Source organism: Sardina pilchardus, chromosome 18 (assembly GCF_963854185.1).
Source record: "Sardina pilchardus chromosome 18, fSarPil1.1, whole genome shotgun sequence".
Taxonomy (NCBI): Eukaryota; Metazoa; Chordata; class Actinopteri; order Clupeiformes; family Clupeidae; genus Sardina; species Sardina pilchardus.
The window spans coordinates 32,520,594-32,536,293 of NC_085011.1; the positions used below are offsets into that span (position 1 = coordinate 32,520,594).

The 15,700-nt window shown below is 41.4% G+C and overlaps 1 protein-coding gene across 1 annotated transcript in view; it reads right to left on the minus strand.

Annotated features, from left to right (window-relative positions):
* Nucleotides 1–977: 977 nt before the first annotated feature.
* eif3s10 (eukaryotic translation initiation factor 3, subunit 10 (theta)) overlaps nt 978–15,700 on the minus strand; it is a 35,851-nt gene continuing 21,128 nt past the window's right edge. The window contains exons 16-22 of the mRNA XM_062520270.1: nt 13,683–13,836; nt 12,946–13,127; nt 12,707–12,843; nt 12,114–12,622; nt 11,893–12,031; nt 7,117–7,286; nt 978–1,615 (exon numbers count right to left, since the gene is read on the minus strand). Coding sequence (XP_062376254.1) covers nt 1,437–1,615; nt 7,117–7,286; nt 11,893–12,031; nt 12,114–12,622; nt 12,707–12,843; nt 12,946–13,127; nt 13,683–13,836 — 1,470 coding nt within the window. The 3' untranslated portion in view covers nt 978–1,436. The remainder of the gene's footprint in view (nt 1,616–7,116; nt 7,287–11,892; nt 12,032–12,113; nt 12,623–12,706; nt 12,844–12,945; nt 13,128–13,682; nt 13,837–15,700) is intronic.

Genomic DNA, 15,700 nt, shown 5'->3' on the forward strand with positions numbered 1-15,700 from the left:
AAAGAACTGTAGTAAAATTAAATTGGGCTTAAATGTTCTAGCCTACTTGGACGTGTAGCCCATCATTAGGTTTTTGTTATGTGATTTATTAATTTGCAGATCTTTGTGCAGATCATGCAAGATAAACTCGAACTGATGTTGGTAATGCGTAACCTGGGTACACTATAGGCTACTATGGTTTTACGCACGGGCCTTTACAAATCCATGACAGGGACGCACGCTAATCCAGTTGGTAGTCAAGGCAAGACGTTGATTTCTCTTCAGTCATTCCGTAAAACGCTTTTAAAAGTAAAGCTTCATGTTAGTCACTGTCCAGGTTTATATTTTGAATGATCTCACTACGGTAGCCAAAAACAGTCCGGCTCACCGTATAGGCCTCAGCCACATTTCTGAATGAGTGACGGACTAGGTAGGATGAACACAACTCATTACGCCATCGATGATGGTAGCCTACCCATTTTCTGACAGTGACGATGTAGCAAACACTGAGCTTGAATGACTGGCTACTTCTAATCACTTGGCGCCTAATATCTTCACAAGAGATGTACTATGAAAGCCCTCCGATTTTCCAATCTACAGTTGACCTCTTTTAGAAATACAGCGGTATTTCGAATTCTGTGGAGTAGGCTAGCCTACTATACATTTTCAGTTAAGCTAATTTTTGGTAACACTTTCATCTGAATGTATGATTGTAAATGCAGCAACTTTCACAAATATCTCACACATTTCTCAGCTTCCGAAAGCCATTAATCTACACGCACACTAATGACCTGCATGGAGTTGCAAACCTTGTCTGTCAAACACTGAACTTCTAAACAAAATACACATCACAATACTTTCAAAGTAGTCCATATGTCCATATCCCCCAAACATTCTGATTTCTTATGTTTCAATAGCTAGACATAAAAACTAAGACATAAGAAAGACCTATTATTATAGGGGCCTAGCTCCTCATAGTAAACAGACATAAACGAGGGTAGACTTCAATGAGTTTATTTTCCCCCCTTTAAAATGCAACAGGATAGGCAATTGCAAGGGCAGCGAGCTAGAAATTAGAGGAAATATCTAAAGGAAGGATCTTGAAACAATATTTCTGTAGTCAATCAAGAACAACTTGGTATGGGTTATTCTCTTATTTCATTTCAAAATGCATTACTCCCAAATTAAATGCATCACAAACGGTATACTGAACGAGAGCAATTTAATACTTTAAACATGCACAAGATAGGAATGATTTAAATTCAACACTAAGCTGCATAAAAACCTTTCTGGAAAAGAAGCTAGTACATTAAGTTTCCATGCACAGGGTTAAGCAAATCTATACTGTTAATTAGTAAATGAGTGCCACAGCCACAGCAGCGAAAGATTGAAGATTGAAGAACACTCCCGACACTGAAGTCACACTAAGGATGGTAAGCAACAGTGGTGGTGTTGGCCTAACGACGAACTGTGGTCCATCCATCATCATCGATCTCATTCTTAGTACGACGCTGGTTGTCCTTCTCCTTGTCTGATCGCCAAGTGCTCTTTTCCACATCACGCTCACGCTCTCGTGGTCTGGCTTGAGCCTCACCCTCCTCGGGTTTCTCTTCTCCACCTCTTCTCCAGGAGCCACCTAAATGGAAAAGTAAATTTCATTTTCAATTCAAAATCTACAGCGCTGCCTTGGTACAAACAACTCAAATTTGGTAATTAAACGATTGTTTCCTCTGTTTAAATATTGCTTCAAAAGACATCCATACAATTCTGCAGTAATGCATCAGATTCAGGAGAAGTCAAAAACAGAAGTCAGATAACTATTTTAAATGCCCAAAAATACATGTAAAAGTAAACACATAGACATGAAATATCTCCCGATCTATATAATTTGATCTAAAATCAAAAATATCTTCAAATGTCAATCCATCATCTATCTATTAATGACAGGAGCATGTCTATCTGTGCGTGTCTCGTAGTCGTGGTTTGTCCAAACTTGACAGGTGTCTCGCTAAGGGCACGAGTGAGTGCAGTGGCAAGTTCGACAGTGTTTGGATGAAATGCTAAATCTATAGTTAAAAGAAGCACACTGGCTCTTGCTGCTCTAGCCACTGTGGCCACTCCCCCTCTCACACAGCACAGCACTGAATCAGTGTACACGAGCAGAAAGTCATCCAAGTGACCAGCTGTGTCCAGAAGGATGTTTGGATGTGAAAAACACAGGATAACATTAAAGCACATTACATCTGACCTCAACAATAGAGAATACCTCTAGCTGCGGTTTGCTTGCACAAAATTATTTGGCAGATTTTGCAACATGCCTACCACATGCAGTGCCTATTCAAAGCAACATAAACTGCTACAGCACTTTGAATACTTTGGACTTTGAATAAACAAACAATTCCAACTGCACTGTCCCATATCGAAACAAGGTCTACCTGCACGCATGCATATAATTGGGCTACAGGTTTTCTACAGGAATAGGCACATTTTCAACAGATACTACACTAGCCTATCTACACGATAGATCTAAGATCAGAAATATTTCCAAATTATATGCGATCCACTAATCCACCAAGCAACTAGATCATAGGTGTCAAACTCAAGGGCCGTTCAATGCGGCCCGCCACCTCATTTCATATGGCCCGCGAGAGCTTAAAGGATCTGATACAGTATGTGGCCCGCGAGAGCTTAAAAGGTCTGATACAGTTTTTGCGTATAGGCAGTAATACACTGCAATACAATGCACGCGTGTGAGACTGACAGGGAAGCCACATCAACCACCTTTCATGATCAGTGCAACTGGCTACATCAGATGTGATAGCAACACGTAGGCTACGTGTGAAAACAAAATAGAATATTCTAAACTATTTTAGCGAACGGAGCGCCTAAATAACGCACTAGCCTGCCTGTGAAACGCATGATTGATTGAAGTGCGTGTGCTTCTTTGAGAGGGGAATCGATGTAAGTTACTTTGATTTCAATTGGTAGTTGTAAACTACGTGATACGTTTACGTCTACGTTTAAAAAGCATACATGTATAGCCTAATTGTGTGTAGTATTATCCAAAAAATCCAACTCCAAGTCCTTGCGAATCGAGCAAGTGATTGTTTGGCCAAAAGCGAAAGTAAGCCTATCTTCCGACCGAGAAGAGGTGCATTCAGATCAGGCAAGCAGAGGTAGGCTAGAAGTTTGTGGTAATCGCCCTGTTGCCTTGCATTTTCATTTCAGTTTAAAACGAACAACGCAGAATCCACACAACACCTTTCAACTTCAAAGAAAAAGTCGCTTCTATGTGTATGGAACGGTGTAGTGACGCATTTCATATGGATGCACTTTTTGACATGTCAGTTAGCCTACTCGTTTGCATCACTGGCTAGATGTAAAACTGCATTTCCTTAACTGGTATTTCACTTGTGCAATGACAGTAAAGTTGAATATACTCGAATCTAAAAACTCAGAAATATGAAAAAAAAACTGACAGTGGTTTTTGTTTTGTTTTTACAAAACACAACAACCAAAAAACCAACATGTCATGCTGATACCTTTTGCTCTTCTCAACTTCTCGATTTTAGAAGTTTTATACCGATGCTAAAGATTTTTAGCCTGACGACATCATACTCAATTCTTATCAGAATATGAGTCTGAAACTGCACCATTCAGCTGCGATTATGGGGCGTGATTCAACCGATACAGTGCGGGGGGGATAGCTCTGCACTCATTGGATAGACCAAACCAAACAGAACAAGTTATTGGCTGTCAGTATCTGCGAAATCTAAGACAGAAATATGTAGCAGGGTAGGCTATGGAAAACATCCTCCTTCGTTTTTAAAAATAATTCCTTCAAACTGTATGCAATGAACAGCTGGGGAAGTGTGTCGTTAACCCAACGAGCAAACAGACATTTTTAAACAAACGGGAACAACATCACCCAAACATGCTGTTTTAACAGGGTGAAAGTGAAACTGAAGTTTTCCCACATATCCTCGTTGGTCTAAGTGTTCAGAAATAGTTGTGCGAATCCGTGATAAAACCTCCGTTTCAATAGCTAAGATAAACGAAATGCCAAACTGCATGAACAAATTATGCATTCATAGCCATAGCGTTTCTGTTGCAATCAAAATCAACCTAAGCGAACATGGTCTCACACCCAACTCGTTGAACGAGGACGCATGCAGCCGTGAATGTCACTGCTGTTCATCTGTCAATCATCACGTAAAGCCCGCCCTGTGAAATGTGATTGGTCCGAACAGATCTGTATCTCGAATAGTAGCAGCTGAACGGAGCTGTGCCAGACCGAAGTTCCCTGCAGAAAAAGAATGGAGGCGGGGCTAAACTTCGGTCTGGCATCCAGGCTAAAAGATTTTGTGGCTGGTGCTACAAATCTTGGAAGTTACATATGGCCCTTTGAGGGCAACCATTGTGCTGATGTGGCCCTCAGTGAAAATGAATTTGACACCCCTGATCTAGATAATGGAACTGAAATTGATACACAATCCATTAAAAACAATATGTAGGAGTGATGTAAAGATTCTGGGCGTGTAATCGCATGGAACGTCCAGTTTAACATTAATTCATAGCCCAAGCGACAAAGTGACCAACAAAAACTAACTACTGCTGACAGATGTTGCAGAGCTTAGTCTTTCATAGTCCAGAGTCAGTGACAAATTGTCGAACAGAATGACTACTAAAATCCAAATCCTGGTTTAGCCTCTAATTATTCAGGATGTGTAGGCTAATAAAGGTTACGTTTCAGGCTACTACAAAACTGAAGACAAGCCTGCAGCAGCCCATAAGTTCTGAAGTAGCTAGGCAGTAGCCAAGTAGGCTTGGCTAATATTACGCCTACAGCCTAGTCTAGGTAGCCTAGAAATCTAGACGCATCCTAGCGGCCAAAAATATTTTTGCCTAGCGGGATGGTCTAGGGTCTCACCGTTGAGGCCAAGACTGCGCTAGGCTCCAGGCCAGCCTAGCCAATCAGAACGCTCTATCTGTGTACGGAGTCCTTGAGCCCACCTTGAGCTCACATTCGGCTTCGGCATGCGTCCTCGTTCGACGAGTTGGGTGTGAGACCATGTTGCACAACCATAGAGAAAAACGAAAGATGGATGAGGCTAACGAAGCGCGCTCGTTTTAATCGGATTTGGAAGAGTTAGACTTGGGCTTTTCTTTGAAGGTTGAGCAGAAAGAAGCACTCAAGTCATTCGTTTTAAAGAAGGATGTATTTGCCGTTTTGCCGACCGGCTACGATTGGTCACAAATGCTGGCCTATTACGTGCAGAAGCAGTTTGAAAGACAACTGTTCATCCCACCCACAGGCTTCAGTTCTGTGAATGGTCCGACCCCAGACTGTACATTTCTGTGTAGTTTGGCTTGCCAGGCTATAGTCTAGGTTCAACTAGCCAACATTTCTCGCGGAGTAGCCTATTCGTCATACAAATGTCACACAGCATTGCACAATCAAAGTTTTCCGATGGCGCCAAGTTGCTGTGACAAATGGTCAGCGAGAATATTAACATTGAACTTGCATGACATTTAATCATAGGAAATCCTATTTGCATTCTGCACACAGCTGTATGCACCCATTGCTCTCGGTGAAATATCTTGCAAATTCTTCATTCAACACCGTTGGCAAACCGTGTATGAAAATAAACTGCGGACTTGACCAAATATGAGGAAGTAAAGCATGTCTCTGTACAACAACATATGCCGCCGTATCACACTCTATTATTAATTTGGCAAACTCGTTATGAAGTTTAAATGAACAGTCACGCTGCATCCAAGTTGTAGACGTTCAGAACATAATAACATTGTGGCACATGACGGTGGTGGGTTTTAGCTAGTTGGATGGCAAATAGATCAATTAAAAAAGCAATGTTTCACAGAAAAGAGATATAGGCCTAACTAACGACTGGCTTTTGGCCACAGCAACCATCCATTTAAAACTAGCGGTAGTAACCGCAATTTGTCCAGCAAGTTTAGAAATTAGTTGATATGTGGCGGAAAGAGGTAGCCTAGTTCTACATACAAACAAGACAAAAGAAATTTTAGCAATTTAAACGTAAACATTATAACAGGAAATTAACACAAAATACATGGCAACAGTGGAATAATGGACTTCACGGCGTTCGGTTCCCAGAAATAAATGCACTTACACTTACATTTTGCAACTGCTACTCTGAATGCATCCAATTTTTGCGCAGATGCAAGTAGGCTACTTCGTTTTCCTCACTTCACATTCATAGACTACGCGAAACGAGAGTTTTCCTAAATCTCCACTTTTGCCGGAGTTTTCAGAAATCGTGTTCAGAGACGAAATCACCGTTTGTGTGTACACACGAAAGGCACAAACGAAGGGAAAAGTCTCTATTTTTCCAAGATACCCGTGTATGTGAGAATGGGGCCCGAGTCTCTGATCAGATCTAAAAAATCATCCCCAGTTCTCTCATTAATGCTCCTAAAACGCATATAGGCCTAATTTGCGCATTGTTCTCTGGTCTTTTCATTGTAAACCTGGCCCATCTCATGTTATTTGCAGTGTTCACATCCAGTTACAGTGTGATGTCAAATCTAAATGGATCTAAATGTTGAAATGTTTGTTTTGCAAATCTAAATGTTTGCATTTTGTCGATTGTAATATTTTTTGAGAAATAAAATATGTTCTTGAACATCTATTGAAAAAGTGGGTCGCGACCTAATAACCATAGGAAATTGTGGGTCCCTAGGCCAAACCAGTTAAGAACCACTGCTCTAGATGCTCAATTCAATCTATCTAACCTATTCCACGTTTCCACTATCTATCTCCAAAACTAATTTTGGAAGAAAGCACAAACTGGAAATAAGAACATTTTCTAATGATGTGTTAAATTATCAGGAAGAGTGATTTATCATTATTATTTATTATTACTATGCAGCGTCTCACTGTGGAAAAACAGTAATAAATAACCTCTAAAGAATGTCTGATTTTATGCATTAGTGCTGTTGTGACACAAAATAATCGTAATAATCGGGAAATCGTGATTATTCTTCAGACGATTATCGTACCACCAAAATCTCTAATCGTGACATCCCTAATGGAAGTTACAGACTTGCATAAGGCGGCACCATGAAATGGCTTGTGAGACAGTGTTTAAGTCTCACCTTCTTCATTGTCTCTTTGAGGGCCTCTGTTTTCACGCTCATCCCTTGGCTCTCTGACATCACGACGATCTTGACGCTCTTGACGCTCCTCGCGATCTTCACGGCGAGAATCTCTCCAGCTGCTGGTTTCCTCAGTGGCACCTCCACGTCTCCAAACTCCACCTTCTTCCCTACACAAACATAAAAAACCACATATTGTTCAGCCAAGAATCTTCTACTTCAGTACCCACTTGAGGACCTGGATTTAACATAAAACGACTAGGCAGTTTATTAGGGGCGTAACAAAAACACACAAATCATGGTTGAGTGTGTACCTTGGCTTTGAAGTCAGTTCAGTTAACTGACTAAGTACTGCAAGTCTAAAATTGAGATATGGGGCCTGTCCCAATTCTCATCCCATATTCTTGCCTTAAACCCTAGATTTTGCACGTTCCTGTGTAGGGTTAGGGTGTCCCATTACTTTAAGGAGCAAGTGAAGTGCAATTTTCCCCTTAAAATCCACCCTAACATTAAAGTGGGCTCCGATGCAGGCTTAAAACAAAGTGGAAGATGAAATGAACGAGACGGCAGACATCACTGGAAAGCGAAAGCGATAAGCATATTTTCGCAAATAAGCATGATACATTTTGAAATACAGTGTATGTTGGAATATGTTAGTTTGAACACAATTGTTTCTGTTTATCGAGTTTTGAACACTAATGTTATTAATATATTATGAAGCTATCTGAAGTAGGGGTGTCATGATACCAAAAAATCAGTAGTCAGTGCCAATACCAGTAAAATTACACGATTCTCGATGCCAAATTCGATACTATCGTTAAAAATAAGGATTTTCTAAAATCCCATGTACTTAATGAATTTCTTTATTGAAATATTTGCAGAATACTGAAATATAATTTCTATGACATAATAACATAATACAGTATCCAATTGTGAGCATATCACATAGGCTAACACATAATTAATTAAATCACTTTTCTAACGGTTTGTATAAAAACCAACAACTTGCATCAGCTTTTTATCGCTCTGCTTTCATATAATGTGAATGATTTTTTGATGTAAAGATGTAAAGTCTTCATTTGAAACACACATTCGGTAACTATTTATACATTCTATATGAAATTTCTGATCTTCATAACAGCAAACTTTATGCAGATTATAGCTTACTATTCATATTACAAATCCACCTCTTAAATTCAGCTGTCTGGTTGAAGCCTCAAAATATTGTAAACAAAGTAGCAGGCTAAGCTTATCATACTCTACTGGTTGGACTGTTCAGTTTCCCCACATGTGTTTAAGTTTCAAGGTAAGCTACTTTTTCTCCTTGGGACAGAACCTTTTAAGTCTTGGAGTTGAAAAACATTGGTATTGAGATGGTCAGTCAACTTGAATGCAAGAGTTTTAATCAAATGTCTGCAGCATAGCCTAATGACATGCCTGCAAACTCAGAAGGTGTGAAAAAGGTGACAAACTTTTTGCCCCCCCCCCCCCCCCCCCCGGCGCACATATCTGCCCACTCCACACACGCCCACGACCTCCGTAAAAACAGGCTATCACAGGTTAAAAAAATTATACACTTAAGCAATATCACGAGTGAGAGTGGGGTTGGTAATGTATATTCCCACGGGTGTTGTTTCGGCCAGAGGCCGACTTGCACACATCAACATCACCAACTTACTGATGCCTACTTTTCCTGCATGACCGCTAGTTAAGTGTGACCAGAGGTGGCAACACATTTTGGCTCATTGGGACTTGAAAATTGGCCAGTGCCACACACAATGCAGTGTGCATAGGCCATATAAAATGTATTGTGTCATTTATATAATAATGACAAAGTAATTTTGTTGTATAAAATAAATGTCTTAAGAAATATGGTTATGATGCTGTTTAATTACCCAAATGAAGAGTTTTCCGCTTTTAACGCTATATCCACCATTTTAATGAATGTTCATAAATCTTTTTTTTTTTTTTTTTTTTTAAAGTAATCTCAGTGAAACTGTTATGCTTAGTTGATTTATCTTTACTTACTAAACAAAACAACTGAATTTTTATTGATATTACCTGAAATACACAATTAAATAACATGATTTTTTTATGTTTTCAAAAATGCATTTTACATCGTTTTGAAAAACAGCTCTTCAAAATGATGCACTGTCACTTTAAGGCTGTTTTGCCAACTCCGCTGAGTGGTTTGCTATGACCCCTCACAGTTTAGGCCTATAATAAATGCTCAGTAGTGGAACTACTATTGTTTTCGCGATTTTCTTTTAGAAGTTTCTCATATAAAGGAGAAATCAGTTATCAACAATGACAAGCCATACTGCAAATTTCAAACTGCCGTTACAAGTTCATCTGTGTTGGAGGCGGATGTCATATGCCTTGATTGTGATTGGCCAAATCAATTAAACGTGACAGGCCAAATGTAGCCTACTACTTTCTAACAGGGCGATAGAGAGAGGTAGCAGAGAAGACGGAAATCTTCTCGTCTCGCCCTACCCCCCCCCCCCCCCCCCCCCACCAATTTTATTAAAACTCTTGCATTCAAGTTGACTGATCATCTCAATGTTTTCCAACTCCAAGACTCAAAAGGGCTTGTCCTAAGGAGAAAAGGTATTAGCCTACCTTGAAACTTAAACACACATGGGGAACAGTCCAACTGGTAGACTATAATAAGCTAGCCAACTATGCTAGCCTACTTTGTTTACAATATTCGTCTGGAGCTCTGTAGAGTCTGCCCATCAAATATACATCTGATCTGGGTAGTTTTGTCAATATTCAGGATGTTCGTTCCCGGGCTTATCCAGAGTTCAATCAGACGTAGATAAACCAACACAGCCCACGTAACAGGCAATACAACTAATGTGACCGGCATTTTCATGAATGAAAGCAGCTGCAGTAGGTTCACCAGTCAAGGCATCGGCGTTGCACGTGATGTAGGGGAGCACGTTCGCTACCTTCACTACACGTGCATATATAATGATGTGGAAGATTTAAGGTGGGGAGAAATGGGACTGGCCCATGGTCTGCTACTTGAAGGAACCCCTCCGGAGTAAAAACAACAAGGCTGTATTTACGGTAGGTACTATTGCGCAGCGCTTTAAAGGGGACATATCATGCAAAACTCACTTTTTGTGAGCCTTTGTGTTCATATTTAGGCCTCTACTGTTCTTATAAACACACTGAAAAAAACCCATCCATCCGTTTTCTGCAGGTCAGTAGAAAGACTTTGGTGTCAAGAAAGTATGCTGCTGTGAGCCATTTGGATGGCTCCCTTATTCTGATGTCATACTAAGGGAATTTGCATAGACCAACCCTAGCACCAGGGTCTAACATATGTGGTTGGATGCCGGCTCTGTTTTAGTAATTTTCACCTGTGAAACGAGCAGCGTAATCAATACATGCAGCCGGAGGCGTGGCCAGCCCAGAAATGGCTCAATTTGGGAGAGACCAATTCTAACCTCGTTTAAAAAGAGGTATGATATGTCCCCTTTAAGATCAAATGCGGCCACTAATTTGACACTACAAAACACAAAGATTTCCTTCCCCCAGAAAGAAGTCTTGCTGCAACCTCTCTGTACACTTTCAAAGTTTACAATTAGGGCCTAAAGTCCTAAACGATTACTCAAGTAACTAAAATGATTCGATTACAAAGAATGATCGAGGTAAATTCTCTGCCTTGAGGCTTTGTTTAATTCTTATCACTTGCGTTATGTGGCCTTCGATTATTGAGTTTGAGTTTATTATTTGAGTTTGGTTTACGTGTTTGTTCTTTTAACGGGCTGCAGTCTCAAGTTATTAGGATATAATGTTGATGCGCCACACTTCAACAAAGAGTGTGTGTGTTTTTTCCCTCTTGACATGCATTTCGATTGATATTTGACTTTAAACAGGCATCACATTAAATGGGGGTGCGTCAAACTCAAACCCATAAAAGTGGTCTGCTATAAGGCTAAAACCCAAAGCAATAGCTTCTCTGATCTGGCCAAATTTACCCATTTTGCAGTGATGGATGAAATTCAAGGACAGAGACAGCTGAGACGTCATGACACTAGGGATGGTGAAAACTACACCTTTTCTTGACCGACCACCGAGCCTTGAAACAGGTTAACCGATTAGTTTAAAATATGATACACTATTTGAAATAACAGCCACGCAATTTCACAACTCCAGATTGCAAAAGACTCACTGGCCAAGGCAGAGTGCGCAAACCCAAACGCTGTGACCTTGTGCCAAATGTTTTATTGGTGTATTAAGTAGCCTAGCCTACAAGAAGGCGAGTTGAGTGTGAGGGATCATTTGTTAACTTCACACAAAACAGAGCTTGGAATGAGCTGGCTAGCTGTAGTAGCGTTTAGTCCACTGTCTATAATAGCCTAATTTAGAGATAGCTTTTTTTCTTTTTAACCGACTAGCGACAACTTTGATCAGTTAACGTGGATACGGTCAACCATCGGTCAAACAGTCACCGGTTAGCATACCTACATGACACCGATACTACTTCTACTGTTTGTCACTGGTATATTCAGAACATGTTGATTGTACCTGTTTACATGTCATTCACATAGTTCAGCACTGGGGTACACATGCAAACATCTTATTCTGAACATTGCCATAACCAGAATATGAATCTTAATTGGAATATGGTGTGCATGGAAAAGTAGTGCAGAATAGCTGCATCAACAAACACAAAAATTAAAGTAAATAATTGGGTGTCACTTGATAACCGTAGGATTCATACCAGTCAGTCAGGGGACTAGTCATTAAAATTATGCAAACCTGGGTGGTGGTCGACGCTCTCTATTACGCTCAGTCTCCTGGCGTTCTTCCAGATCAGGCTCCTCTTCATCATTACCAGCTTCACCCCGAGGGGGTGCCCAACTGTCTTCACGGGCCTTTTCTCTCTCTCTCCACCCACCTGACAAAAACAGAAGGAATAGGTGAAAACACAGATAAAATGTGAGTCAAAATAAGACCTCCACTGCAGACTGATCCTGTACCTGGTCTGCCTGCAGGTTTCCATGGCTTGAGATCATCACCACGACGTGGCCCGGCATCTTCCATGCCTCTGCGGCCTCCCCTTTCATCATCGCCACCCCGTCTTGAACCCCAGTCATCATCAGCCCCACGCCTGGGGCCCCTGGGCTCATCCAGAACTCTACGAGGACCGCGGTCATCCTCAAAGCCCCGGCGTGGCCCTCGCTCATCATCCATCCCCCTGCGAAGGCTTCGTTCATCGTCTAAGCCACGTCTAGGACCACGGTCATCATCTCCCCTCCTGTGACTACGATCATCATCAAAGGCCCTCCTGGGTCCACGATCTTCATCTAGGCCCCTTCGAGGTCCACGGTCTTCGTCAATGCCACGACGAGGGCCTCTATCCTCATCAAAGCCACGACGGAGAGGACGATCATCTGAGCCCATGCGACGGGGTCCATCGCCTGGTCTCTTGACAGCTGGCTCTTGTTCACGCTCCTCAGTGTCATCACGGCCTTCCTGTCTCCATTCACTAAGAAGTTAAATATTTTGCATTACATATGGATCACACAGCTACATATCGTCTGAGGACAGAGATGTGCTTCAAACCACTAACCGATCAGGTACAGGCCGGCGCCATTCTGACTCTCCTGGTTCACCACGTTTCCGCCATCCTCCTCCTCCTCCTCCACCACCACCACTACCACCACCACCACCACCACTACCACCACCCTCTTCTCTCTCTGCCCAGTCCTGTAGAAAGAGGAAAAGTGCAATTAAGCCAATTTACCATGTGAGGTATACAAGAGAAATGTTTTATGTGAACATGTGTAAATAGCAGAGGATTTTGTTTACCTTGGTGCTTTTCTCCTCAGGCATTTTCCTTTCCTCTTCCTTGCGACGCTCGCGTTCCTCTATCTCCTGTTGGCGGGCTCGCTGTTTTCTCTCCTGTTCCTCAAGCTTCCGTAAGCGTTCCTGGTACTCCCTCTCCTCCTCCTCTCTCTGCTCTTGCTCCACACGCTCACGCTCCTCGCGTTCTGCAAGAAAACAAGCGCCACACATCTTTGTGCCTTTCCACAAATATAAGCTGCCAAACCTGGTACTTCAACTCACACCTGAACGCAAGTTTACACTGCTAGTCTAGACTTAAACTATTCTTAACCTGAAATACAAGCAATAGCAACAAAGCCATCTCATTAGGGCTGGGCAATCGAAACAGATATTCTGACCTCCCCATCAAGTTATCGGTGCAGTTAGGTAGCCTGGATATATTCGCGCTGCTAGGCAGCTTGGATTCCATGGACCCAATGTTTGCCTGAGCTAGGGAACCAATGGGGGCAGCAACAATGACGAAGCAACACAGTAAAGCTTGGATTTTGGTTAAGAACCAAACCAACTTTTGCTCAAACTTTATGTCTATCCACTTAATAGAACTGATTTGCTTTGGCTGTCAGTGGTCCAAACATTTGGCTAATCTGTGTTGATAATATTGTGTGTGTGTGTGTGTGTAGTATATATATATATATACATATATACACACACACACACACACTGTATCACACTAGTATTGAACACTGCATTGAAGGAGATACCTTTCTTTAGTTGCTCCTCGTGAATTCTCTGGGCCTCCTCTTCTTTTTGACGGTAGTAGGCATTGCGTCGGTCCTCTTTGCGCTGTTTTTTTCTTTCCTCAAGGCGCTTCTTTCGCTCCTCAACCAGACGCTGTTGGAACTGTTTAAGTTTCTCCTAAAGGTAGTGAACAGAAAAGTTAGAGGTGAAGGAAAGATTCATGCATTTCTTCACTTAAAACAACAACAATTTCTTCAATTAAAACAACAACAGTGTATAGAGTGAACTATGTACACTGCTCAAAAAATTAAGGGAACACTTGCTCATAGGAGTATTCATCAAGTCAGCTACACTTGTGGGATATTGACCTGGCCAGTTATGCAACAGAGGTGGTTGTGAATCAGGTTCCCCTGCTTTGATGTCAACAAAATTCGCTGCAGGTGTACTAGAGGGCCAACTGTGAGACGACCCCCAAAACAAGAATGCAGGGGTGATAGTAAAAAAAAATCCTGAGGCTGAACTTTTTTTCCCTGGGAGGCCCCCAAGTCATGATATATGCCCTGAGCAACGCAATTGTCAAGCGGGATCCAGGGGTGTGATCATCTGGGAGAACATTTTGATAAATAGTCCATTAAATGAAAGATTCTGATGTCTTATGTGGATATAAATGGACATATTCAGAGATGAACAAACCCAATACAAGCCTATGTTACAAGTATATTAGTGTAGAGCACCAAATCTCTTGGGACCCTGGGCCTGGTAGGGTTTTTTTAACAACAAGGTGTACAAAATGCTTGTACAAGGTGTACAATATATATATTATTTATTTATTTATATGTATTATTGTTACTAATATTATTATTATCATTATTATTCTTTGTGTAATTCTTCAAATATTCTATTCTGAAATCTCTAATATTTATGCCAGTACACTTTTTGCAGATTATAGCCTACTATTCAACTACTGTATTACAACTCCACCTCTTTAATTCAGCTGTCTGGTTGAAGCCTCAAAAAAGTCCAGAATCAATTTAATCGAGTCAGTACCTTTCCGGAAATGTTAGTAAAGTGTTGTTGAAGCGTTGCGCAGTTGCCGCAGCGACATTTCCGGAAGGTACTGACTCGATTAAATTCATTCTGGACTCTCTATCCGACCACATAAAGACGTGGGGATACTTCGGTTTGGCTTTAGGGACCCTCTACTCACTACCACGTAAGTGTAGTGTTGTTTGGAACAGTAGAAGAGGTATAAAAATAGCGTTTTGTAGTGGCGAAAGGACCTGCCCCGGTCACTTACAGGCTAACGAGTTTTGGCTAAAAACGGTGAACTCGAACTTTCTCAAAATACATCCGAATGACATGATTTTGGTGTCAACTCAACGTATGTACTCCCAATAGTCCGAAAAATTGATCTAAAGTGCATTTCACTCCGGATTATCCCTTTAAGGCCTGAACACACCAACCCAATAATCTGCCATCGGGCAGTCGGGCACTCGAGTGTTTGGTGTGTCCCGTGCCGTCGCCAGTCGCCGTCGGCGCTAATTTTGGCCAGTTTTGGCCGACTTGACATGTAGGGTCGGCCAGTGGCCGCGGGCCTCAATTACCAATCTGACTGGTTGAGTCCTAACCCTTTGAAACATATAGGTAGCAGAGGACTTCGCTTAAACTAACCATTAGCCCCACATTCAGTGATGTAAATTTCGAACCCATTTTGATAAACCTTCCTAACATATTTGTCCTAGAACTAAGTTTCTGAACGTGTGTTATTTCAGGTTATTTCCCATTCACTTTTCGTTTACTGTGCTAATATTAGCTAGCAAGCTAGCTAGATAGGTTAACAGGCGAAAAGTTATTTATTCCGTGCCCAAGAGAGTGTTTCGTTGGCATCACACACAAGCAATGGCAATAAAATAATACACGCTATATAATTATATTTATATTTTCGTATTGCTTAATCAGAGAAGTCCGAAAACTAGTGGCAATTAGTTCCGCGAATCCTGCATGATATCTACTCGGCTGACTGAAGCCTGCAGTTATGGGT